Source organism: Stegostoma tigrinum, chromosome 3 (assembly GCF_030684315.1).
Source record: "Stegostoma tigrinum isolate sSteTig4 chromosome 3, sSteTig4.hap1, whole genome shotgun sequence".
In the NCBI taxonomy this organism is placed as follows: Eukaryota; Metazoa; Chordata; class Chondrichthyes; order Orectolobiformes; family Stegostomatidae; genus Stegostoma; species Stegostoma tigrinum.
Window position 1 is genome coordinate 57,747,005 of NC_081356.1, and position 27,898 is coordinate 57,774,902.

A 27,898-nucleotide genomic window follows, 5' to 3' on the forward strand; every position below is an offset into this window, starting at 1 on the left:
TAGAACTGAAAAATAAAGCAAAGAATACAGCTTCCAATTATTGTTAGTTACTTAATGCACTCACACTCGTCCAAATCTTTGGTATTTTGCAATTCAATGTGGGTGCTTAACATATTCCATCACTACCATGTGTTAAGTCAATGTAAAATGTGTTTGTGCAGAATGAAAGTAAATGCATATTGTAAATCGATTATCCTGTATAAACCTCACTGAGCAAAAACATAACACTCTGGGAGTTGATGTCACCTGCGCACACATAAACACGTCCCAGCAATGAAGACTCTGTCACAGTTTTGTGATGTCACAGAGGCACATGTGTGCAGGTGGTGGCTATCTTTTCCTGCCATTTTGAACATGGAGAACAAACACAGTGTTACATTTTGGATAAAAGCCAAAAGAACTGCAGATGTTGGAAATCAGAACCAAAAGCAGGAATTTCGGGAAAAGCTCAGGCAGGTCTAGCAGCATTTATGGAGAAAACCAGGTTAATGTTTCCGGTCCAGTGACTCTTCCTCAGTACAGAACACTGTACCTGAAGCGTTAACTCTGATTTCTTTCCACACATACTGCCAGATCTGCTCAACTTTTCTAGCAATTTCTGTTTTTTACATTTTAGAGCAGCAGTTGAGATATGCACCGTAAGTACTTCCCATTTATCTAAGCTGGTGCAAAACCTTCTGGCCAGCATCTATTTTGCTCAGGTGTTATGCCCAATGTGTGAATATTTCAAATCATCGGTTCTGCAAATGCCAAAAAAGCATCTTAGAAAAGGCGCAATGCATTAAAAAATGTATCATTATAACATTCTTTGGTAGAATCCGAGACTCATCTGTTTATGGTGTATGGAATTCTTATTTAAATGCCAGTGAGGAAGATCTGCATGTCTGCATGCTGTGAATACATTAAACTGTTATAAGTATGTGCAAGGAAAACACAGTCAGGAGGAACAAAGTTTAGAAATAAATAAATGGTAGTTTACAGGATTATAAGGATCTGGGTGCCTGAAGATCTTTAGGTTTTCAGTAATCAGTGCAGGTACGTAGCTCTTTGAAAGCAGAGTTGCAGGTAGACAGGATAGTGAAGAAGGCGTTTAGTATGCTTGCCTTTATTGATCAGAGCATTGAGTATAGGAGTTGAGAAGTCATGTTGCAGCTGTACAGGACGTTAGTTAGGCCAATTTTGGAATACTGGTTTCCTTGCTATGTTGTGATGTGATGTTGTGAAACTTGAAAGGGTTCAGAAAAGATATGTGAGGATGTCAGCAGGATTGCAGGGTTTGAGTTATTGGGATAAGCTGAATAGGCTGAGCCTCTATTCCTTGGAATATCAGAGGCTGAGGGATGACCTTATAGAAGTTTATAAGGGGCATAGATGGGGTGATTAGCCAAGGTCTATTCCCCACAGGAGGGGAGTCCAAAGCTAAAGGGCATTCATTTATGGAGAGAGGGGGGAAGATTTAAAAGGGACCTAAAGGACATTTTTTCCACATAGATGGTGGTCCGTATATAGAATAAGCTGCCAGAGGAAGTAATGGAGGCTGGTACAATTACAACATTCAAAAGGCATCTGGAAGGGTTTAGAGGGATTTAGGCCAAATGTTGGCAAATGGGGCCAGGTTAATTTAGGATATCTGGTTCAGCATGGATGAGATGGACCTAAGGGTCTGTTTCCATGCTGTACAGCTCTATGACTCTGACTCAGTGCTATCAGCAACGTGCCACTGCTGATTGTGCTGTGTAATAAATAACTCAAAATACCTGTTTTCAGGCTATAAAACCTATATTAAGATTTACTCTCAATAGCTCATATTCTTACAAGAAAAATACAACTAATTTTTTGAAAGAAGACTAGATATGGAAAAGAATTTTGTTATATATTAATATATCTGAAAGTTACAATACAAATAGTAGCAATTGGCCTAAACAGCCTCTGCTTGCATTTATGCTCCATGTAAATAAAGAATTGGAATCATGTTTACCTACCATGTTCCTGTATCCCAAAGATCTTTATCTTTCTACTTTTGTTATTTACAGCAGTCACAAGTGCAAGATTGATGGATTGCCAGGAACTCTCTCCAAGTGGTCAGCTGAAATTGCTCAAAGATGCAGCTAATAATTAACTACAGAGTTATTGCAAACCAACCTTCTGAACTGGTCAATACGTTGCACTTCCATTGTTCTGATACAATAAGTTGATCAACAATCTGTTGTACTAAGGCAAATGATGTATCCAGTACTCATGATACAGAGTACTGTGATGGCTGGACCAAGTCTTATGGAATGGAAAATGACACAATGGCCCAGATTTTCTTGCAAGTGTTCAGCAACATAGACTAAACATGTTGCTGTCTAGCATGCTGAGCTCACTACTGATATGTTCCCATGTATTTTAGTTACACATGCAAAGAGACAGAATGCACAATACAATGGTACTGAATAGAAACCAGTTTATTCTTCAGTAGGAAAAGACATTAACCAAAGCAATTTTATATTAAACTTTATTCTAATGCAAATCTGAAATATGGTACTCATCTCAAGTGCAACACGAATGGGCAGACAGACATGACAGAAGGGTCGGGTGCATGGGATAGGAGGAATAGTAAGACTAAACTGAACATGTACCCATTTTCCGCCTCCTCCCTTCCCAAAAATTTATCCATAGGACAGGCTGAAAGGGAATCCACTCCTAACTCTGTTCAGCAATTGTTATCGTTTTCAGGGCTAAGATAGGCTTTGAGAATTCACTTCCACCAGCTATGAACATGGGCTAATGGTACAGCTACTTAAATGCTAAGGAAATTATGTGACTCATTAGCCATACGAATCTGGGAATATAATGTTATTGCAATATTGGAGACTGGGCTCAAAGAAGGGCAGGACCAAGTGCTAAATATTCCTGGACCAAGGATATTCAGGAAAGATAGGGCAGGAAATTTGGGAAAGAAAATGGGAGAGGCAGAGAACATAGTTGGAGAGAGCTAGTGAGAAAGGATGCCTTAAGTGCCCAAGAACAAAATCTATGGGTAAAGTTAAGAAGGAATGAAGGTGCCGTTACAGTACTGAACATATTCCACAGATGACCAAGTATTGGGAAAGATAACTTAATACGGACTTTGATTGTAATAATATAAAAATGAAGAGAACATAGGACTACAAGGGAGATTGCTCAGTTTATTTATAATCACATGATCAAAACTTATTCATCTACTAACCTATCATTATGCTATTCGGCCTAACTATAAGTTATGCTGACTATGGCTTTCATATCACGTGACTCTGCTTAGGTTCACTTGACGAAGAAATACATCAAGGGATTTCACATGGTGACAATGCAAGTACTTTTCAATCGTCAAGACTGAAGTGGCTCACATTCTCAGGCTCTGTGTTGTCAATAAAAGAAGGCTAGAAAGGATTAACTGCAAGAAGGGAGAAGAAAACAGCAGCTGCCTTCTACATTTGCTTTATTTTAGTGTAAGAGAAGAAATTACATCTGACTAAAAGTAAATGTATCAGAGAAAACTTTGTAACAATATGTATTTAAGTTTGCGACGGTATAATCCTTTAGAATTCTATTACCCAAGACAATGTGGTGACTGAATGTATAAGAATATCTCACTACTTCTAAAGCTTTTAGAAGCAAAAAGCTGTACAAAAATAATAGTCAAAGGCAAATCATGTTTAACTAATTTGATTGAGTTTTTTGATGAAGCGACAGTATTGAAGAGGAAAACGAAGTCAATGCATTTGTCCTTCCAAAAGGACAGTGATAAGCTGCCTTGAAGTAGGTTTGTCCAAAATATGGAGGCCCATGGAATAGGCAACATTGGCTAGAGTACAAAACTGCATGAGTTTTAGGAAACAACAGTAGTGCCGAGTGATTATTTATCAGACTGGAGAGTAGTTTTCTTTGGGGGCCCCCCATGGTCAGTATTAGAAACACAACTTTTTTTTTCAATCTACATTAGTGAACTAGACTTGGTTACAAAGAGTAAAAATTTGAAAGTTGTAGATGACAAAACTTGCAAGTATCGCAAAATGTGAGGAGGAGCTAGACTGATGAAATGGAGGGGGTGGGGGGATAAATGGCAGATTAAATTGAATGCTGAGAAATGTTGGGGAGGTGATGGCCTGGTGGTATTATTGCTAGACGGTTAATCCAGAGACCCGGATAACGTTCTGGGGACCTGGGTTTGAATTCAATGAAAAAAAATCTAAAATTAAGGGTCCACTGATGTACATGAATCCATTGCTGATTGTCAGGGAAAACCCATCTGGTTCACTGACATTCTTTAGGGAAGGAAACTGCCATCCTTGTCTGGTCTGGCCTACATGTGATTCAAGGGCCACAGCGTTGTGGTTGACTCTTAACTGCCCTCTGGGTAATAAATACTGCCTGGCCAGCAATGCCCTCATCCTGTGAATGAATTTTTAAAAAACGTTGAGTGACATGTTTGTAAGAATGGGGGGAGGCAACAGAAATTAAACAGTACAATTTTAAAGAGGGTTCAAGAACAACAAGAGCTGCAAAGGCAAATAAAGTGTTCTGCATGTTGAGTAAGTGGTCAGGAAGGCACGGCTAAGATCATGATTTATCAGGCAGCTGTGATGCCCTTGCCTCAAATGCTTTGGAGATGTAGACAACCTACAACACGTACCCCAAATCACTGAAAAAGCACCACTGCCACTGCCTTCACAAGATCCTACTGATCCAGTGGCAACACGAGGAGTGATCCTACATGAGTATCCTCTCTGAAACATGCCCATTATTGAGATACTAATAACTCAAAATCAGCTTCTTTGGGCAGGACACATTATTTGTATAAATGACACCAGATTACTGTGGTACTGAAAAATGGGTTCCAATAACATTTAGCTACTGAATAAGGGCAGAATATGTTTAAACCAGTGGTATAAGACAATGACAATTTTAGATCAAAGCAATGGCACACACACTTCCTTCAGAAACCGTTTTCAAATGTAACAATAGAGGGAATAAAGTAAAGTTAAAAGAATTTTGGTTGGGTAATTTAAGGGTTAGAAACATGATAGGAATATGTAGAAGATGGATTTAAGTAAGGGACAAACTTGAAAACTGGGAACAGAACTTGGAGTTTTAGAACAGGCCACAGGGGGAGTGTAACCAATTATTAAAAAAGGAGGCTGCTGCAAGGTTCTGCTTGTAAATTTGGGGCCACAGCCCACATACCAACGAAGAGCACTCTCCTCTCATATAGTATTAATGCTGTTTTCTCCTTATCTTGGTATTTCTTGTGAATTGTCTTGATGAGCACAAGGTGAATAACTTTGACAAAATGAGCCTTTTTCCCAGCAATGCTCAAGTTCTGCACAACTAGACGACTGTTTGAAAATCTAATTCAATCGTGCATCATATAGTCACGCTGGAGGACGGAGTGGGGGGGGGGGCAATGATGTAACTAAACTTAAACGTCTTGGTATGATAAAGCAACAGCATCCTCAAAAAGGTGCCTGTGGAACTAGTCAGAAAGATAGAACTTCGGTCAACAGAACAGCAAGAGATACATCCAGTCAAACTGATCATTGAAAGTCAGTGTTCCATTAAGAACTGACTGAATCCACTTCCTTTCTTGAGTATCATTTTTTGCATTTACTATAATAACTTCAATAAATTCTGTGAAACTTGTGAAAACAAACTTTTACCTGGAATGAGTCTTGTAACTAATTAAAATGAGTAAACCTTGAAACTGGCTTTTTACAAACTCAGTCTAAAACTGTCACTGACTCCAAAACTGAACCCCAAAATCTCAATAATGTAAAACACAATCAAACTGGTAATTGAATTTATTTTGTTAACCGAATTTCACTGTTAGTTTACATGTAATGAATTAGAAGCATCGAAGGTCACAAAGGCAGGGCAATAGTATGGTGAAAAATAAGCTATTTGTCAACCATGATTAATTAATTGTAAAGGTAAGCATTGCCAGATTTGACTCTTTATGAATGACAAAAGCACACTTACTTCTCCCAAACTGTGTAGTTGTAGGGCCACTTCCCTCAGATCTTCTTCACTCACCAAGGGGTTAATTTGATCCTGAACATCGTAAACGAATTGTTGCCATGACATAAATTGGTTGGGCCCATTTTGTTTTCTCCAGGAAGGGAGTGTAGAGATGATTTTCTCACAAAGGAATGTCATGGGTACACAAGTCTAAGGGAGTTCAAAACATTTACATTACCAGTCGTGACTTTCTCCAATAACTGAACATTGCAAGTAGGCTTTAAAATTATGTTGAAGTAATTGTACCCAATATAGCAACTTCTACAAAGCCAATTAAAATCGATGTTAACATACAAACTCTATAAAATGTATTTTCCTAATGTTCTACCTCTTCGGAGGGCAAAATCTTACATTTGGTCACTAATCCTTCATCGGCAGTGGCCTTCAGATTTCCTGAAGGCACCATTTCTTTCACAAGCCAGTGAATTCTCCTGACTACTAATCAATGGCAGCATCACATTCTGTCTTCACATGATATCTACTCAAGCATTTTCTGACAAGAATGAATGAACAACATTCAGGAACTGAACTGTCACCCCCTAGCCTAGTTTCTATTGCTCAGGACCATATGAAGTCCAGCATTTATACACCAAATTTAAGTGGACAGCATAATGAGTTACTTTATTAAAAATAAGTTTCTAATGATAAAGGCCTCTTTTGCTCCCTTTGTTCTTTCACAAATAAGATGCTGATGCTTTTGCACTAAAAGCAGCTTTAATTTTAAAACTAAAATGCTTAAAATATCACATGCACAGAATCCAAAAATGTTTTCACAGCAGCCAAAGACATTAACAGTACCTTTTGTAGTGAACTCTAGTTGCTGAATACACCATTAACAATTAGCACACACTTACAGTCTAGGAAGACCCAGGACGCAATGTCTGTCTCAAAAAGAGGTGCTGGAGAAGGGTCACTGGGAGAGAATCATTAACAGTGTTTCTCTCTACAGGTGCTGCTGGTCCTGCTGAATTTCTTCAACATTTTCTTTTTTTGCTTCAGACTTCCAGCATCCGTAGTTATTTTTTCATTACATTATTGTGATATCTGTCTGCACGGGAGTCTGGGAAATAACATTTATCCTCCCTAGCTGGGATAGGGAAATTCAGGGTGGGAAAAATTAAACAGGACTCAATTTACTACTGCTATCTCATTATCCCTGTTAGAAAACTGGCAGGCAGCACACTTGCCAGGATCCTAGTTTTGAATTTGAAATCCCCTTGGTCAACCGGTTTCTAAGACTCACTTTGAACATACTGAGTGACACTGAAGCTAAATATTTGACCACCGAGTGCATCAAATTTGAATTTAATCACAACATACGTAATTCTTGGCGTGTTTGTAGATAACAAGAAAACACTATCTTCCACTTGCTAAGGTACTGAGTCCATTTGTGAAACCTTCTGGCCACTGACTAAGACCAACTCAACATAGGCAGGAAAGGTCTCTGTGCACAATAAATTATTTACTCATTCCTGAAATGTGGCTTATTATATAAGCAGACGTGGATCAAAATTTAAAATTACTTCAACAGGAAATAGTTTAGTATTATAATCAATGCATAGGCATCCATATCAGCTACTGAAGCAGCCAAAAGAGAGATAATGAAAATGACAAGGCAGATTACAGAGAGAAAAGTGCCAGAAAAGAGAGGAAACAAACAAGAGAAGACAAAGCAAGAGTAAACACCTAGTATTAAAAAGTAAAATAACAGGACTGAAAAAAGTTGTGTAAGAAACAAAAAACACATATTGCAAATAGTTTTATTGTGCCAATAATTACATGTCCAGATTTGTTTCTCTGCAAAACAAATGGAAAAGAATAAAAGAAAATTGCTGGAAAGGTTTGCATGCAATAGTGAACACTGTAAAAGGTCATCTCTAAAGCAGCAGTAATAAAAGTTCAAAAATACATTCTATGAACTCCATGTATGCCTGTTGATTTTAACTAGGCTGCTGTAGAAAATATATTCAAATGGTAAACAATCTAAAGTTGAAGGGTTTGTGGAATCAAATAAAACCACGTCAGCATTTGCATGCAACCTTTGAAACATGTTGACATTGTACCTGATTTTTAGTGCTGTATTCAAATTCCTCCAATTGCAAATGGCACAAAACAAAAATGTGGATAACAAAACCAATTGATCAATGTGGTCTCGCACTGTTTGTTGCATTGACAACAAATCAAAAACAGCGTTTAAATTACTATTAGTAGAAAGTTTAAACTGCTGATTCTTGAAATTCAGATTATGGATGATAACAAAAATTATAACATAAATTTGGCAGGTTCACAGATGTCAATTTCAGGAAGTCTCGCCTTCCATGCTGACAGTGCACAGAATCCATTAAATGTCAAAATCTGCATCAACATTACGGTTTATGTTTACTTATCAAATGGGGAAGCTGTTTGGCCCCATGATAGAAAAAGAGCTGAGTCAGTGTGTACAGTATAACCTGGGCAGCAATTAGATGATTAAACAAAGCTTCCTTTCTTTCCATCAGTCCTATGTAGAGTTATGATTTGTTATGCAATTAATATGAATATAGCATGCAGGACAGCTTTGTGGACACAAGGAGTTCACTTCCCTCTACAAGACTGCTCCGCCATTCACTAATATTATGGCTGATCTGAGACTACAAGACCTTGAGACAGAGAAGCAGAAGTAGGGTATTCAGCCCATTGAGTCACTCCACCATTCAATGAGATCATGGTTGGTCTGATCATCCTCAATTCCATCTTCTTGCATTTCCCCCAACCCTCGAATCACTTACTGGACTAGAGATCTGTGTCTCAGTCTTGAATATACATTGTGACTTGCCTCTACAGCCCTATGTGGTAAAGAATTCACAGATTTATTACCCTCTGAGAAATTCCTCCTCATCTCTATTTTAAATGGGCGACACATTATTCTGAGAATGTGTCCTCTGGTCCGAAGACCACAAGGGGAAACAACTTTCCACATGTACCCTGTCAAGTTCCTCTCTCTCAAACTGAATGCTAAATTCTACCATGATACGGTGATTGTTTCCTAGGCAATCTTATACTCTGATACAATTTGTTAAACCTGCCTCATTACACATTACAAGACTCAAAATAGCCTGATCCCTGACTAGATCCACAACATACTGTTGTAGGAAATTATGCCAAAAACGTACTATGAATACTCTCTCATGGCTGCCTCTGCTTGTCTGACAATTCGAATCCAGGTGAATATTCAATTCACCGATGGTTCATATACTCTATTGTTCTACATGTCCTCATTATCTCCTGATTTGTTGTTTTTGCCCACTATATAGCTACTGTTAGGGGGCTTATATAGAGGACTCCTACCCAGGTCTTTTTCTATCTTACCACTAAACGTTGACACATTGTATGTTTCTTCTGTCAATTTGATGCTATGCTTAATTTCCCTAGTTAACCATGGTTGGCTTGTCCCCTTCCTATAGTCCTTCTTTCTCATTGGGACATATCTTTGCTGTGAACCATGAATTGTTTGTATAAATGCCTGCCATCAACTATCTTTGCTGCTAAACTTATTTTTCAGTTCTAGTCCAGCCACCTCTGCCCTCATTCTTTTTTAATTACTTTGTTTAAGTTTAGCATAGTCTCCAACCCAAGTTTCTTCCTCTCAAACTGAATGCTAATTTCTTGCATGTTAGTGATGGGTTTGGATGAAGAGTCACTGGACTGTAAATGTCAGCTCTTTTCTCCCCCAAGACGTGTTATCAGGCCTGCTGAGTTCCTCCAATAATTTCTGTTTGACCCCTTCCTTCCTTTCTGTCCTTTCAAAATGTCTTCTAGCCTAGCAGCACCATTCAGAATTATCCCTATATCCTAGAATCCCACAGCATCCAATAACCTATTGAGTTCTGTCTTGAACACATTCAAAAAGCAAAATATCCACAGTGGCGTAGAGAATTTCAAAGATTGTTATAGGCCAATCTGTTTGCATTCCTTTATATTAAAGGCAAACATACCCTTTGCTTTTCTGATTGCTTGCTGTAACTACATGTTAACTTTGTCAACCAGGTATAAGACACTCAGGTCCCCTCTGAATATCAACATTTTTGCAGCCTGATATCATTTTGAAAATTCTGGCATACCAATCTTCCTATCAGAGTGGATTACTTCACACTTGTCCACATTATAATTCATCCATCACATCCTTGCCCACTCAATTTGCTGTACCTTTTTGCAATTTGTGTGTGCTCTCTTCGTAACTCACTTTCTCACCCTTAATATATGTTGTCAGAAAAGTTGGAAACATTACACTTGCACCCTCCATCCAATTCATTACAACATTCATTGAAAATAGCAGAGTCCCCCAAGTCCTGATACTTGTGATGCCTTGCTAGTTACTGTCTTATATGTTATTTACAATAGTATTTCTATTCCTAAAACATGCACATTTGCACAGATTCTGCTTTCTGGGTCACCTTTCATGGTTTCATTACTCACTAATACTCAAGATCTAGGTTCACCTGCACTAGCGTCTTTAGGTATTGTAGGTGATATCAGTGGAGCGATCTTTAAACAAACATCAGCAGCTTCATGAGAAGAGAGAAAAAGGCATATTAAAAAAGCACACGTGTTGAAAAAATGTTTTCAATGATATTCTGAGACCAAGAGCTGGCCAAAAGTCCTAAGGACTTATGAGAATGAGAAAACTAAAATGTCCAGCACACAAAGTTTACCTCAGGTACTGTAATTTTCAGCTTTAATTTGGCAATTATCATGGCACAAGGCATGGCCATTTGGCACATCAAGTCCAAGCTGGCTCTATGGAGCAATTCCTTAATTACCATTCCTCCACTCTATCTCTGCAACCCTGCAAGTTTAACTTCTTCAGACTCTTATATAAATTTCCTTTCGAAATCACTGACTTTCTCAGCTCTCACTACCCTCATTGGCTACAAGTTCCAGGTCATTACAACACATATTCTGCCTATTTCTCTTGCGCAAAGTCTTCAGTGTGAGCCCCTTGTCTTTCTAGCTACGGGAATAACTTTTCTTTGTCTCAATTACATTACTTAACCTGCCATAATCATATTCACCTTTATCTAAATTTTCATCTACTTTTGACTCCAGGGAGAAAACCATAAGTTTTTCAACCTAAATTTATAGCTGAAATCCCTTGTCTGTGGAATTATTCTGGGTAAATCTCCTCTCACCCTCTCGAAGACGCTCAAGTCCAACCTAAAGGGAGGACATTGGTCTTAAATCAGAGCTTTATAAAGGTTCAAAGTATTTCCCCTGCCTTTGCACCCTAGTTCTTAAACCCTAGATTTTGTATGCTAATTACTGTCAATACATCCTTTCACTTTCAAAGATTATGCACACGCGTTGCTCTCATTCCATTGTCCCAATACACTCTTCAGAACTGTCATTAAGTCTGTATTGATTCTTCAGAGAAGGATAGAATTCATACAGGAATGGGATTCTCCCTATCCCTTCTGCCAAATGCATCACTCAGGTTTCTTTACTAATTTCCATCTGTCAATTATTCATCAATTCTTCTAGTGTATGTTGTATCATAGTTGATTAGTATCGTGTTCACTCTGTTTGTCACTCTCTCAGTACCGTCAGCATGTTTTGATATTCTATGCTTGTAGTGATATGCAAGTCAATATTGCAACAATAAAGCGGACCTAACATTAATGCCTGGGGAACACCACTGACTACCATCCTCCAGTTTGAAAACAACCAACCGTTTACCATGACACTGTTTTCTGTCCTTATGCCAATTTATTTTTAATTATCCAAGCAGGAGCTAATCCTCCATTCCACTGCCTCAATTTGCTAATCAATCTTTTGCGAGATACTTTACCAAAGCTTTTCAAAAACCCATCTGCATAATCTCTACTGTGTTTCCGATCACCTCATATTTTACTTCAAAATATTCAATCAAGATTAATCGAAAAAGATGTCTTATACAAATCTGCATTGCATCCACTTAATTAACTCAAATGTATCCAATGCATAACTCATTCTCCGATGTCATGTCAAACTTTACCCATCACTGATGTTAAACTGACAATCCTTACACCCTTTCTGAAACAAGTGTTCACACTTGCATTTATATGGAATGTAACATAAGATACTCACAGAAAGAATATAATTCCTTAATTCCAGTAGATGGTTGCGTAGTAGCTTCATGTCTTTAGATCCAGATGCACCAGTGTCCAGCACAAACAATTTATCAGATATGTGCATATCGTTTCCAAACCTAAGTATGTACAAGGCCATTATACAAGGTACAGTACAGACAGAATGCAATTTATCAGGAAAGTCTAGAACAAGGTTAGTGCCAATGAAAACAATACTGAAATCACAAGACACTTGCTCCCACCCAGGTATATCAAAAATAAATACACTTTTCATAAAACTAAACTAAAAACTTGTGTAATGGGACAAACATTAAACACATTACAAAAATAAACAGGTTGATTGTGAGAAATTTTGGAAGGTTAGCTTGGATTCCATAGTTACAATGTCACAAAAACAAGAACTTAAGACGAAATAAAGATATGCTGACCAATCAGTGACATTATTTTGATGTTACTGCCATGCTCCTGGCTTTTCCAACATTACAATATTCCTCTATAAATGAAAAAAAGTTGCCATTTTAATAACTGGTAGTGGTTCCAGACACTGCTTATGGACTTACAAGTACAGCTGAATTCTTCCCAGAAAAAGGGAAATAGTATACACAATTCTTATGTCTCAAGTCCAGGAAAATATTTAACGTATCAGATTCTGTTACAGGTCACTATGAAGAAACCTTGGCAGCTTATGATGATGAATTATCATGATTACAATTCTCACATCTTCTTCAATGAATGCTACTGCTGTCAATGCAGAACTCCTGCAATATCAGTTAGAGTGCTACATGCTCAAGTCCTGGACAAGGGCTCAAACGCACAAGTTTGCATCTGTAAGTGTTACCAACTGAACTAAGCTGGGAATTGATAGGGCAATTAAGGAAAATGAAACACTTGAAGGGCAGTTCAGATGACTTTGGCTACTTACCTACTTTTTATTTCTTTTAGAAGTGACAGATCTTTGTCATAATCAAATTCCCCTCCAAACGTACGGGGACAGTTTACAATATCTGCATGTGTGGCAACAAGAATAACCCGCAAAGGATTTTTCAGCTTTCCACCAAATGCTATCAAGAAAAGAAATCACTTGAGTATAAATATAAAACAGGCTTACCATTAGTTTTACGTTCATTCTGACTCCAACTTCATACTAATTACAATGTCAGATATACTGTCAATCCTCTACAGATGAGCCATTCACACTTATAATGGGAGAGGACTCATACCAGTTGAAACGGGTTTAAATCCTAGTTGGTTCAAGCTCAGGTGACAAGTTCAACTTTCTCACAAATTTAACAACCAACATAAAAAAATACAGGTTATTATTTTGGTACAAGAACTCATTGTGGCCTTCAGAAACGTCCATCAAAGGACGTTAGGCAGACAGTAAACAGGGGTACGCATTCAATTATTTTGTTTTTATTTTTTTCCCCCACAGCTGAAGAACTGAAGAGTTTACTTTTGAGGAATACGCAAGGATATTAAATCAGTGAAATTCAAAGGCTGTATGTTTCATTTTACTAAATATGTGGAGCATGTGGACTTGCTTTACAGCTGCATAAATTGTATAGAGGTAAAGAGGTTACAATTGTATTAGGCCATCGGGCTCCTCTTTCATTAGGGAAAGATGTCTGGCAGTGGCTTAACTGGAGGGTCATCAGGCATCAGGTGAAGAGCGAGATTGAGAAGGAAAATTTCAGGGAGTCAGTTGGCTGGACAGCTGGTTTGTGATGCAGAGCAGTGCCAGTGAGGGTTCAATTTCCTCACCAGTTGATGTTACAATAAAGGACCCTCCATCTCAACCTCTCTCTTCATCTGTGGTATGGTGACCCCCATATTGAAGAACGATCAGTTGTTTCTCTTTTGTTCTTTGGGAGTATAGTGACTACATCAGTTAACAAAACAGTTAAAGTTGAAAAGTTAAAGCTCTGATCTAGAAGTTAAAGTTCTTAATTGGAGGAAGGCAATTTAAGGCAAGTACTTTGAAAAGTTGACTGGGGATGGATATTCTCTGGTAAAGCGACGGCTAGAAAATGGGAAGCCTCCAAATTTAAGATAACGACAGTCCATAGACAGTATGCTCCTAGTCAGGTGAAGGGAACATTTGGTACGTGTAGAGAATGCTGAATGACCAGAGAAATTGAGGCTTTGGTCTAGAAAAAGAAGGAAGCATATGTCAGGTGTAGACAACAGGGATTGAGTGAATCACTAGAACAGTATAAAGGCAGAAGGAATATACTTAAGAGGGAAATCAGGAGGGCAAGAAGGAGACGTGAGCTAGCTTTGGCAAATAAGGTTATGGAGAATTGAAAGGGATTGTACAAATACATTAAGGATCAAAGTGTAGGGCCCTTTAAAGATCAGCAAGGCCGCCTATGTGTGGAACCACAGGAGATGGGGCAGGTACTAAATGAATAGTAATATTTTGCATCAGTATTTACTGTGGAGCAGGAAATGGAAGCTAGAGAACATGGGGAAATAAATAGCGACATCCTGAAAAATGTCCATATTACAGAGGAGGTAGTGCTGGATGCCTTAAAATGTGTAAAGGTGGATAAATCTTCAAGACCCGATCAAGTTAACTCTAGACATTTGTGGGAAGCTAGGGAAGTGATTGCTGGGCCCCTTGCTGAGATATCTGTTTCACCAATAGCCATGGGTGAGATGCAAGAAGATGAGAGGTTGGCTAACTTGGTGCCATTATTTAAGAAAGATGCTAAGGAAAAGTCAGGGAACGATAGACTAGTAACCCTGACATTAGTGGTGGGCTGGTTTTTTGACAGACAGGATTTACATGTATTTGGAAAGGCAAGGACTGATTAGGGAAAGTCCACACAGCTTTGCATGTGGGAAATAGTTTCTCATTAGCTCGATTGAGTTTTTTTTGAAGAAGTGACAAAGAGGATTAATGAAGGTAGAGCGTTGGATGTTGTCTATACTGACTTTGAGGCATTTGAAAAGGTTGCTCATGGTAGACTGGTTAGCAAGGTGAGAACACATGGAATACAGGGAGAACTAGCTATTTGGATATAAAATTGATGCGACGGTAGCAGACAGAGGGTGGTGAAGGGTTGCCTTCAATAGACTGGAGGCCTATGACCAGAAGTGTGCCCCAAGGATTGGTGCTGGCTCCACTGTTGTTCATCATTTGTATAAATGATTTGGACGTGAACATAAGACGTATTAGTAAGTTTGCAGGTGGCACCACAATTGGTGGTATAGTGGACAGGCAAGAAGATTATCTCAGAGTACAACGGGATCTTGATCAGATGGGCTGAGGAGCAGCAGATGGAGTTTTTTCTAGATAAATGTGATGTATAGTTTTTTTGATTGAGCAATCCAGGGCAGGTAAGGTCCTGAGGAGCATTGCCAAACAAAGAGACCTTGCAGTGCAGATTCTTGTTCCTTGAAAGTGAAGTTGCAGATAGATAGGATAGTGGAGGTCATGTTTGGTATGCTAGCCTTTATTGTTCAGTACATTGGGAGGACTTGTTGTGGTTGTACAAGACATTGGTTTGGCCACTAGTGGAATATTGTGTTCAAGTCTGGTCTCCCTGCATTAGGAGAGATGTTGTGAACCTTGAGTAGGTTCAGAAGAGATTTACTAGGATGTTGCCAGGGTTAGGGGGTTTGAGCCATAAGGTGAGGTTGAACAGGCTGCAGTTATTTTCCCTGCAGCGTCAGAGGCTGAGGGGTTACCTTAGAGGTTTGTCAAATCATGAGAGACATGGATTTGGTGAACAGTCAAGATTTCTTCCCCAGGACAGGGGAGTCCAAAACTGGAGGGCACAGGTTTAAGTTGAGAGGGAAAAGATTTAAGAGGGGCCTTAGGGCCCTTCCATTTTCCACAGAGAGGGTGTGTGTGTATTGAATGAGATGCCAGAGGAAGTGATGGAGGCTGGTACAATTACACAATTCAAAAGGTATCTGGATGGGTCATGAATAAGAAGGGTTTAGATGGATTTGGGCCAAATGCTGACAAATGGGATTAGATTAATTTAGAATATCTGGTCAGCATGGCGTTGGGCTATAATGTCTGTTTACGTGCTGTACATCTCTATGACTCCATAACTGTTTGAAAAAATACATTTTTAAAATGGCCAGAAGGCTCTGATATTCAGTCCCAACACTTCAGTCTTACTAGCTAACTTATTCTGTTACAATTTTGAGCACTGATGTTTTTGTTTCATTAGTGAATAAATTTTAAAACAGACACTTGTAAAATAATAGTGTCAATTTTTATGTGGCCCACAGAGGCAGTATGGTACATAGATTAATTTATTTTAATTGTTCTTTAGTGCCATCTGCTGGAAGATTGTATTATGTGAAGCTTCTTATCAGAACACAGATGGAACTGATGTAAATAAAATTTGATAGCATGGCTTGGCTGCATACTTTTAGGTAATCAGAAAGACTTTTCTCCTCCAGCACCAATTTTTCCTAGAAAAAGTGTTCCAATGATTATTCTGAGCTCTTCCCAAATGCTTCTCTCATTAAAGTCATTCCTTTCTGCAATTTATTATTGGAGAGGCATATCTATCTTGTAAAATACTACACACTCCTATTATAGTTACACAGGCAGGGTTAAGTCTGAGATCAACATTTACCTTATTTGTACCCAACATGTCACATACTTACACTTCTGCAAACTCAACCACCTCAGCTCTTTTTTCCTCAAACCCCACTGCTGCTGACATCATTATCCAATTTTCCTTATTTGTTCACAGGACATGGGTATTGTTATCAAAGGTCAGCATTTATTTCCCAAAGCCTAAATACCTTTGAAAATGTGGTGGTTAGCTGCCTTCTTGAATTGTTGCAGTCTATGTGGTGTTATGCCTGGTACTGTTTCATAGGGAGTTCCAGAATTTTGATTGAGGGACATTGAACGGCAGGTGGAAAGATTGCAAGTCTAGATTGGCTACAGCTTGGAGAATTCAGAGATATTGGTGTCGCTATGCACTTGTTGCCTTTGTTCTTTCTAGTTGGTAGAGTCTGCCATTTTGTAAGGTGCTACTGCAAGAACTTTGGCATAAGTCAGAGGTAATCATGGAGATGGTACCTCTACGATGCCTGCACCTTTGGTTGAACACAGACAGATAGTCTGGCAATGTAGGGTGGGGGATCAGGTGCATACCAAGTTGGCAGTTTTGACCTGGTTGTATCGAGCCTTTTGAATAACGCTGAAGTTGCACCCATCCAGACAAGAGGAGAGTATTCTACTACACTCCTGATTTGTGCCTTGACAGGAGTGTGTGTGGCTGGAATCACAAAGCTGTAATTTCTTTCACGATAAGAAGAATTTATACACATTACAGCACAAAGCCTCTGCAGAATGAGGTGCTGGAAAATTATATCATTGTATAAGACTTTGGTTCAGCCACATTTAGAGTACTGTGTACAGTTCTGGTCGCCACATTACCAAAAGGACATGGATGCTTTGGAGGGAGCGCAGAGGTGGTTCACCAGGATGTTGCCAGGTATGAAGGGTGCTAACTATGAAAAAAGGTTGAGTAGATTAGGATTATTTGCATTAGAAAGACGGAGATTGAGGGGGGACCTGATTGAGGTCTACAAAATCATGAGGGGTACAGACAAGGTGGATAGCCAGAAACTTTTTCCCCCCCCCAGAGTGGGGAACTCAAATACTAGGGGTCACGAGTTCAAAGTGAGAGGAGGAAAGTTTAAGGGAGATAAGCGTGGAACGTTCTTTATGCAGAGGGTGGTGGGTGCCTGGAACACGTTGCCAGTGGATGTGGTAGACGCAGACACGATAGTGTCTTTTAAGATGTATCTGAACAGGTGCATGGATGGGCAGGGAGCAAAGGGATACAGATCCTTAGAAAATAGATGACAAGTTTAGACAGAGGATCTCAATCGGCGCAGGCTTGGAGGGCCAAAGGGCCTGTTCCTGTGCTGTAATTTTCTTTGTTCTTTACATGAGCAGTAGTGAAATACAAATATTTCCAAGGCCACTTCCAACTAGTGAAATTGAGAGGTTTAAAATTAATTTACAGGGTTTAAGCATCACTAGTTGGACCCACATTTATTGCCAAACAGAGAGGGAGGTGGTGAGCTGTCCTCAAACTGCTGCAATTCTTGGGGTGTAGGAATACTCGCAGTGTGTTCGGAAGTGAATTCCAGCATTTTGAACTGGTGCTAGTGAAGAAATGATGATATAATTCCAAATCAGGACAATGAGTACTGTTCAGGGAAATTTGCAGATGCTGTGCCCTGTAGGAAGCAACCAAGGAGGATTCTGGGAGAAGTCAGAATAGTCACCATGAATGTTGTTCGTGAGTGGCAGATGGGAACCAGAACCAGAGAGGCCGAAGCAAGCAGACAGTGAAGGAGCGGGTGCAAACCTGAGCATAGGGCACTGACTTGAATTATTCCAGTGAACATTGTGGGAGCTGCACTACATCACATTACAAGTTCAAAAGTCACATTTTGGACAGAAGGACTTCTGACTGACAAGTAGTGGTCAGGAGATAAAAATTTTTTGTGCCTTCAATTTCCATTAACCCAATACCCACACAGTTTATAGTAGTGGGATTTAGGATAGTGTCTTCAGTGTTGTTTGCAGAACAGTGTATTTAATACTTAGTGTGAATCCAACAATAGGGACCATTAAGTTAGCTGCACATTAAATAAAAATAAATTTCTATTTAATTAAATAGTTGCTAGAGGGTAAAAAGGACTGTCAGTCTGGTAGTCTGTTTCTCCTGCAGAATGGGAAATTACACAGTTTGAACACCTCTGACAATCTGCAGCTAGTGTGTTCAATTGCAGCTCTTAGTCAGACCAAATGGATCAGTTGGAGTGGCAGTCAGACACACCTAGGAACATGCAAGAGGCAGCAAGTGTCATAGGCAAGAGTTTCAGTGATGCGGTTTAAGACTGCTACAAAGGGGCAGTGCAGGAGTCTCCTGTGGCCACTCCTCTCTCTAACAAGTATAATATTTTGGATATTGGAGTCGGGGTGGGGTGATTGACCATCAGGGGTTGATAACAGCCACAGGCAACACAGATGATTCTGCTGGACAGCAGGGAGGGTCAAAGTACTGTACAGCAATAGTAATAAAGGAAAAACTCTATAGTCAGGGGCATAGATAGATGTTTCTGTGCTGCAAAAGAGACTGCAGAATGGTGTGTTGCTTCTCTGGTGCTAGGATCAGTGATGTCTCTGAGCAACAGTGATACATTCTCGAGAGGGAGGGTGAGAAACCAGACAGTATGTATATATTGGTACTAATGTCACACACATGAAGAGTTGCAAGGTCCTACAAAGGGAGCTCAGGAAGTTAGGAAGTAAGTTCAATAGCAGGACACCAAGGGTTGTACACTTGGGATCACTTCCAATGACACATCCCACATAGCCTCCCAATAGAAAGATATATAATGCAGTTAAATACATGGTTAAAGAGCTGGTGTAGGAAGGGGAGCTCAAACACATGGATCATTGGGATCTCTCCCAAAGCAGGTCAGCCCGATATAAGGACAGGTTGAACCTAAGTTGTAGGGGTACGAATATCCTGGTAAGGACGTTTGCTGGTATCACTTGGGAGGGTTTAAACTAGCATGACAGATGGGTATTTGAATAGGAAGGGTTTAGAGGGATATGGCCAAATGCTGGCAAATGGGACTAGATTTATATAGGATATTTGGTCAGCATGGACGAGTTGGGCCATAGGGTCTGTTTCCGTGCTGTATATCTCTATGACTATGACTGTGACTCTATGACAGGAGATCAGAACTGGAGCAATAGGTCAGCAAGTGAAGTAACCAAAGAGAAGGTAGATATCGAGGCCAGTAAGACTAATAGGAAGAAAAGAGATGGAAAAGTTACTGAACATGGCAGGACTGGCAGTCAAAAGTGTATTTGTTTTAATACGAGGTGTATGACAGGTAAGGTATGTAAACTTCAGAATGCGGATTAATACATAAAAGTATGATGATCTTGGCTGAGAGGGGGACAGGGCTGGCAGGTTAACGTTCCAGGATTGAGATACTACGGGTGAAATGGAGAGAGATTAAAAAATGGGGTTGGGTGTTGCATTACTAGTAAAAGAAATTATCACAGCTATGCTGAAGGTGGACACCTTGGAGGGCTCATGCAGCGAGGCTATATGATACAGCTCAGGAATAGAAAGGGTGCAATCTCTGATAGGGTTTTACCACAGGCCACTCAACATTGAGCAGGAGATAGAGGAACAGACATGTGGAAAGATTGTAGATAAATGTAAAAACATGTTAGTTGTGGCGAGTGGTTTCAACTTCCCTTATAATGGCTGGGACTCCCTTAGGCTCAGAGGCTTGGATGGGCCCACGGAATTTGTTAGGTGTGTCTGGGACAGTGTTTTGTAACACTATGTAAGTAGTCCAACAATGGAAGGGTCCATACCAAACTTGGTATTGTGGAATAAGCCCAGCCAGGTGACTGAAGTTTCAGTGGGGGAGCATTTTGAGAACAGTGTATTTTGTAATTTTGTAATTTATCCCTATCCATAAGTAACTCAAAAATGTAGTCCTTGGGTGAAAGCACAAAATTGAGGGAAGGCCAACCACCGCAATATTAAGCAGGAACTGGGGTATGTAGATTGGGTGGGGGGGGCAGCAGTTTGAGTGTAAATCCACATTTGGAAATCTTTTAAAGGCCAGTTGGTTAGAGTTTAGGACCAGCATGTTCCTGTGAAATTGAAAGATAAGGATGGCAAGATTCAGGAACATTGCATGACAAGAGAAATCGTGAGCTTAGTTAAAAAAAAAGGAAAAGGAGGTGTGTTTATGGTTTAGAAAATTTAGGACATACAGATCCCTTGAAGATTATAAAAGAAAAAGCATGAAAGAACTTAAACAAAGAGTTAGGAGGACGAAAAAGGAAATGTCCCTGGCAAACAGGATTATGGAAAATCCCAAGATATTATATATGTATATAAGAAAAATGACAGTAGCCAGGGAAAGGGTACGATAGGACAAAGGAGAGAATTTGTGCATGTAGCCAGAGGAAGTGGATGAGTTCCTTAATGAATACTTTACTTTGGTATTTGAAAAGGAGAAGGATACGTTGGATGGAAGGTGAATCTCGGGAAGGGTATGTTGATATTCTAGGGCATGTCGATATAAAAAAGGTATTGGGTGTTTTGAAAAGAATTAAGATGGATAAATTCCCAGGACCTGATGGGATCTATTTCAGAATACTGAGGGAAGCAGCCAGGAAACTGCTGAGGCCTTGCACAAATTTTTTGTATCTTTTTTAGTCACAGGAGTGGTTCCAGAGGACTGAACCATAGACAATTTGCCCCCTTGCTGAAGAAGGGCGACAGGGATAATCCAGGAAATTATGACGTGGAGAGCCTTACGTCAATGGTAGAGACATTTTTGAGAAGATTCTTGGGGATAGGATTTACCCACATTTGAGGAAATATGGACTTTTTGGAAATGGAAGCATGGCTTAATGCAGAGAAGGTTGTGTCTCTCAAACTTGTTTGAGTTTTTTGAGGAACTGGTAAATGGTAATTAATGAGGGATTGGAGGTAGATATTGTCTATATGGACTTTAGAAAGGCCTTTGACAAGGTCTTTTATGATAAGCTGATACCAGCTCACCACAGATCCCATGTAAGACAGATACAGAACTAGTGGAAGGGTGTTGTTCAGATTGGCGATTTGTTCCACATTATTGGGACCCTTGTAGTTTGTAACCTGTATAAAAAATTTGAAGAATATAGGTAGTCTGATTAGTAGACTCAGCGTCATACACAAGCTTATGATCAAAACATACAGGAGAACAACAGGAACTGAGTTGGATGATCCATCATATATCATATCGAATACATCCTCCTTTAGATATGCAACTCAACTGCACAAGCTTGGAGTGCCATCTCATCCAAGTCTTGCACAATTGTGGCAAGCCCTTCTTTCTCTCACACTCTAATCCTCTGGCAACAAAAAAAAATTCTTTCCATTTGCTTGCTATGCCTACATGTTAATTATGTGATTGGAGAAACTCAGTAGGTCTGGCAGAATCTATGTAGAGGAAAAGAGAATAATACATTTTATGTATTTATTTTTTATATTGAATTTTTTTGGTGAACGATTACTGTGATACATGAGAAGAAAAAGAAATCTACACTTAACTTTTACTGAAGACTTTACAATGAAACACTAAATTAAATCAGTAACTGCCAAATTTAACCTAAATGTGATTTTTAAAAAATCAAAAGAAACTTCAAAGATAAGAAATATGCATTTCTTTTATATTAAGATTCATTTTTCTGGATAACTAAATTTTCATCTAAGTATGTTAACTTATTTTGAAGATTCTGATGGTTCCTTTCTCTGTGATCACGATTGGTGGATGAGCATGTTCTGGGAATAATGCATGGATTTAACCTTACCTAAAGGATCCTCAGCTGGAATAAGAGATTTGAGGGAATTGAGCCAAAAGGTCACTTGATTCAGTTGCATTTCATATGGTTCCTCTAGACTGAAAAGCACCATGTGGATAGCAGTGGAGTCATTTGCAGCAAAATAATCATAACAGCAATAGTAGACAGGATTACCAGAGAACTCCCAGACACTAAAATCACCAACACCTAAAAGAAATTCAAAGGCTCAATTATCCTGAACTGATCAATACAGTTTAAAAAAAGACACTTGTTAACAGTCTGATTCATTTCACTACTTAAAATTGCTGAGCACCATGCGGTGGTAATAACTTCAGTCAGTGATTTCCAAACTGTGACTTGCAGATCAGGTGGGGTAATATACAGGTAGTCTTACTACAGTGCTTGTTTCAATAATGCAAATTGGCTGTAATGCCAATAGTGGATGCTGTTTGGATAATGCAAACTTTCTGCTGTACAGGTATAGAGATTGTCTATAACTATTTCCCTGTAATGCGATTTTTGATGGTAATTTTCTATAGCGGGAGCCCACACAAGAATGCAACTATCACATTATAGTAGAACTACCTGTAGGAGTTTCAATATACTCTAAATACTAGGTTAGCTCTATTTCCACAGTGTTGTGACACAGGACATGTCAATGTCAATTCTGGGCTGAATCTGTGTTGCAAGGTGCAGTTTCTCTGGAACATTGTGCAGAGCCTGTTCCCAACCCTCCAACTGCTGCTTCACCTTCTGCCATGTTTACTGGCGGCCAAATGCACATTCGTCATCAGACATTCCCAATTGTCACCCAGGCATTAGCTATGTGGACCAAAGTATGGAAAATAATTGGTATGCTTTTCTAAAGTTGATATATTTTCACATTCTCTTGAAGATTCTGATTCTTACCTGGCAGAATTTATGAATCCTCAAACATTATGCCCAGCTTTGATGATGATTGTTTGCTATTTTATTTGATTGCAGACAATAGGTTCCAGGTGAGGGGGTAAAGTTTAGAGGGGAAGTATAGGGAAATTTTATCAGAGGGTGGTGGAGCCTGGAATGCACTGCCAGTGGAGGTGGTGGAAGCAGGCACGTTAGCAATGTTTAAGGTGTATCTTGATAGACATGTGAACGGGAGATGAACAGAGGGATTGAAACCGTGCATGGGCAATAACAAGCGGGTCTGAATAAGAATTTGAATCAGTGCAGGCTTGGTGGGCCCAAGGGACTGTTTCTGTGCTGTACTGCGTTGAATTGAAGCTGCATCATGCCTGCACCAGATTTGTAAACATGTCTGTTTCCAACAGGGATCGTTATTTGCTGTCCAAAGCAGATTTCTCTTTTGCTAAACCACTTATAACAAAACTTACTGTGAGATTCCATGAGTTATGCTGGCAAAGGTCAGCTAACTCAGCCTGGAATTTAAGTTTTATTTTGTTTCTTCCTGATTAAATGGTGTAATACTGTACACCATTAGGACAGCGTTTGTTTGATAAATGCTACCAAAGGTTTAAACAAACTGCCACAGTAATTGCTATACACGAAGAACAAATTAATTTACCATGGTCTCGAGGCAAGTGTCGAATTAACCTTAAATTAGTGACATGCTGCAAATGTAATTAATGCTTTTAAAATGCTGCTTCACTCATTCAATTTTACACAGCAACAATGCAGCATGAAATCTGAAAAGCTTTCTAAATATGATGAGCCTGTTGAGATTTAAAATAGCAAAAACAATTAAGCACATTTTTATTCAATAATTGTTTCAAATTTCATATCAAATCTGTATTTAAACTTAATGATTAAGTAGCCAGTAAAAAGGTCAGGAGTCTCGAGTTAGCTCTGTTGTAAAGTAAACATTTCTTACCATTAACATTAGCATGCTGTATGTCAATAGCTTTAGTAGACTGATCATCAGTTATATAATGTAAATTGTGCGTAGGTGAAACAAAAGCTTGCAGAACGCCTTTGGTTAGACTTGGTTCAAACATCATGCTCCGGCTCCTTACACTGACATTCTCACACCCAGGGTACAGGTTTGAAATACTCACTGAAACTTGAAATGAGAAGTTAATCAAATACGCTGCTTATAAAAGGTAATGACTCTTGGACCAAGGTCACCATCTAAATAAAAGTTGTACAGCTTCTTAAATATAAGTTAATCCAACTTAATTTAACTTTTCAATAACATTAACTATGATCCAGTGGATGGAAGGCATTAACCAGATATTAAACTGATCTCAACTGGAGCAGCAGTTTGGTGCTGCGCAATTGGGCATGTCCCTTCTTTCATCAAGATGTATGTGTGTGTGTGTGTGTGTGTGTGTGTGTGTGTGGGGAGGGGGGCAGGGGAAGAGGAGGAGGAGGAGGAGGAGGAGGAGGAAAGAAGTCAGCCAATAACTTCTGGCTTATTTTTGAAATGTATTTATTGTTACTTGTAGGTGACAACATAATGAATGATGAATTGTGTGTTAATAAACACCACTAAAAAGTAGTTTGAGGGACAGATGATGGCCAAGGCGATGGGAGAGCTCCCATGTATTTCAATAATACCATGATGCATTTTCCATCCATGTGATGGGGTGCTTGGGGGCCTCACTTTATTTACTATATCCTGAGGAAAAAAAAATCTCTTACTTTGCAGCAAGTTCTTAAGACTGTAATGAAGTCAGAACCTAGATTGTAGTTCTTTCCAGGAAATCGCCTTAAATTACAATCTTCTGATTCAGAGTGAAAGGTAAACAAATAAAACAACAATTCAGTGCAGTATAAGGATTGGCACTCCCAAGCTCCCTGTGTTTTACCATTGTGAATTGCTATTCCAACCCATCTGATTTCAACATCTTTTGTGCGTCAACTGTAGCTTGCTGTGTGCAAACTGGCTGCTGCATTTCTTATATTATACCAGTGACCACTTAGGTGAGGAAATCAAAGGTTATTGGGGTTAGATGGAAATGTGGGTTTCAAACACAGAGTATCCATGATTTTTTTTGAATGGCAGGGCAGGTGCAAAGGGCACAGCCTACTTCTGTTCATTATTTGTACGTTTGATTACATTTTGCAAGGAATGCCTTTATGTTAAAATACATTGAGATTTCTGATTGGTGTGAAAAATCAAAAAATGTAAAACTTCTTTAATCTTCTTATAATTTCAATAAAATTTCTTCAATAAAATTTCAAAGCAGCTCTGGAAAGGTTTGCTATTTCAGACTGTATCAGGTTGGGGGGGGGGGGGGGGGGAGTTAATTGGGGTGCGTAGAGGAGGCAGTCTCCTCACAATGGGTTTATTGCTCTCCAGGGGTTAGACCAATGCCTGACATCATTTTTGGCATTTTCACTGAAATTTGGCTCTGTTAACCGAGTTAAAGATTGTAGACCCAGATAAAAGTGCTTTTGTAAATCTGCCTCCAGAGTGAAAGGGGCATATTTGGTAGAAAGAACATCAGGAATACAAATTGGGTGGATGTACAAGTAATCCTCAGGCACTCTAGATAACAATGTTTTATGGCCAAAATTAAGCTATTAATATTATAATCCATTTGAAAATCCTATTGCTACAGCAGACTGAAAATACAACTGTTCGGCAAAACTGAAATCACAAGCTGTCTTTTTTAGTAATTGTTTATTTGGATTCTGACAGGCTGGTGTACATAATCTGTTAGTTCTACTGCTAAAGTCACTTCCATTAATGGATTTCAAAGTCTGGTGGGATAAAGGAGTCAGATTTTGGAGCATTAACAATTGGAACTGACTCATAGATGCCTATATTTCATAATCCAAATTAAACGACATCAAATTATACTAGCATCTTCTGACTCATCTCATAAGATTCTTTGCATCAGTTAATTCTGCACTCAATTCTACTTATCTCTTTTTAATTCAGCAAGACCACGAGAAATAGGAACAGGCCATTCGGCCCTTAAACCTGTGCCATCAATAGGATCATGACTGATCAATATTTCTCCTGTCCATGTTCCTGCCCTTACCCAGAGCCTTTGATTCCCCTACTTGTCAAGTATCCACCTACGTGAGTATCCACCTAAACCTAAATATACACAAGGACCTGGAATTCCTTGCCACAGAGAGAATGGGGAGGGGCAAAGACACTCAACTCTCACAACAGAAATTCTTCCACATCTCAGACTTAAAATGGCACCCACAGACAAGGGGCAAAGATAAGGGTGAGTAGCAAAGATCTCTTCCCTAGGGTGTGCAAGTTCAAAACTAGGGGGCATATGGGTGGCACGGTGGCTGTGGCTAGCACTGCTGCCTCACAGCGCCAGGAACTTGGGTGCAATTCCACCCTCGGGTGACTGTCTGTGTGGAGTTTGCACATTCTCCCCCTGTCTGCGTGGGTTTCCTCCAGGTGCTCCGGTTTCCTCCCACAATCCAAAGATGTGCAGGCTAGGTGGATTGGCCATGCTAAATCGCCCATAGTGTTCAGGGATGTGTAGATTAGGTGGGTTATTGGGGGATCGGTCTGGGTGGGATGCTCTGAGGGTTGGTGGAGACTTATTGGGCTGAAGGGCCTGTTTCCACACTGTAGAGATTCTATAATTCTATGATATTTTAAGGTAAGAGGAGAAAGATTTAAAGGGGCATAAGGGGCAATTTTTTTTACAGAGGCAGGAATAATCGGCTAGAGGAGATAGATGGTAGATGCAGGAACAGTTACAATATTTAAAAGACATTTGAATAGGTACATGGATAGGAAAGGTTTACAAGGATATGGGCCAAATGCAGGGAACTGGGACTAGTTTAGATTAGATTAGATTCCCTACACTGTGGAAAGTTTGGAAAACTTGATCAGCACAGACTGGTTGGACGAAGGGTCTGTTTCCAGCTGCATACCTCTATGGCTCTGTTCATCTGTGAGTCAGTCACATGGAGATTTGGGAAATAGATGTTTTGATCGGTCCCAAAATATGATTGTGTTTATGTGCCTCTAGGGAGAAGCACAATTTTAATACCAATGTTATAGCAATCTGAAGGTTAGCTGTTTAGAAACATTGTTACCTGTTGGTTTTGATGATAATGGTGATGGAGGATAACGAGTTGAATTGGTGGATGACAGCCTTGGTCTACGTCTCCTGAAGAAACTTCGAAGAAGCCCACATTTGAGAGATTCTATCAGTGCCGTTTTCCCTGTTCCTGAATTTCCAAATAATTTCAGTTTTATTCGGGCTTGTGAATTTTGAGAGTGCCTAAGTTGCTGAATGAACATGCCTCTATGTGTATCCTAAAGTGAAACAAAGCAACAAAATTAATAGAAGTTCACTGGTTGACATTGTCTCCATAGGTGTGTCACCTGGGGAGCTAAGGAGCTTTAGGAAGCTATTTTTAGCCATTAGTTAATATACTCATTTTAGTT

General features: G+C 39.4%; 1 protein-coding gene across 6 annotated transcripts in view; it reads right to left on the minus strand.

Moving 5' to 3' along the window:
* dapk1 (death-associated protein kinase 1) overlaps window positions 1-27,898 on the minus strand; it is a 224,049-nt gene that overhangs the window by 12,618 nt on the left and 183,533 nt on the right. For 5 of the 6 annotated variants that reach the window (XM_048527053.2, XM_048527052.2, XM_048527057.2 and 2 more), the window contains 6 exons: window positions 27,544-27,766; window positions 24,395-24,583; window positions 22,534-22,731; window positions 13,063-13,201; window positions 12,139-12,259; window positions 5,998-6,186 (listed from right to left, as the gene is read on the minus strand). In XM_048527053.2, the coding sequence (XP_048383010.1) occupies window positions 5,998-6,186; window positions 12,139-12,259; window positions 13,063-13,201; window positions 22,534-22,731; window positions 24,395-24,583; window positions 27,544-27,766 (1,059 nt within the window). The remainder of the gene's footprint in view (window positions 1-5,997; window positions 6,187-12,138; window positions 12,260-13,062; window positions 13,202-22,533; window positions 22,732-24,394; window positions 24,584-27,543; window positions 27,767-27,898) is intronic. The other variant, XM_048527056.2, reaches the window with a different exon arrangement.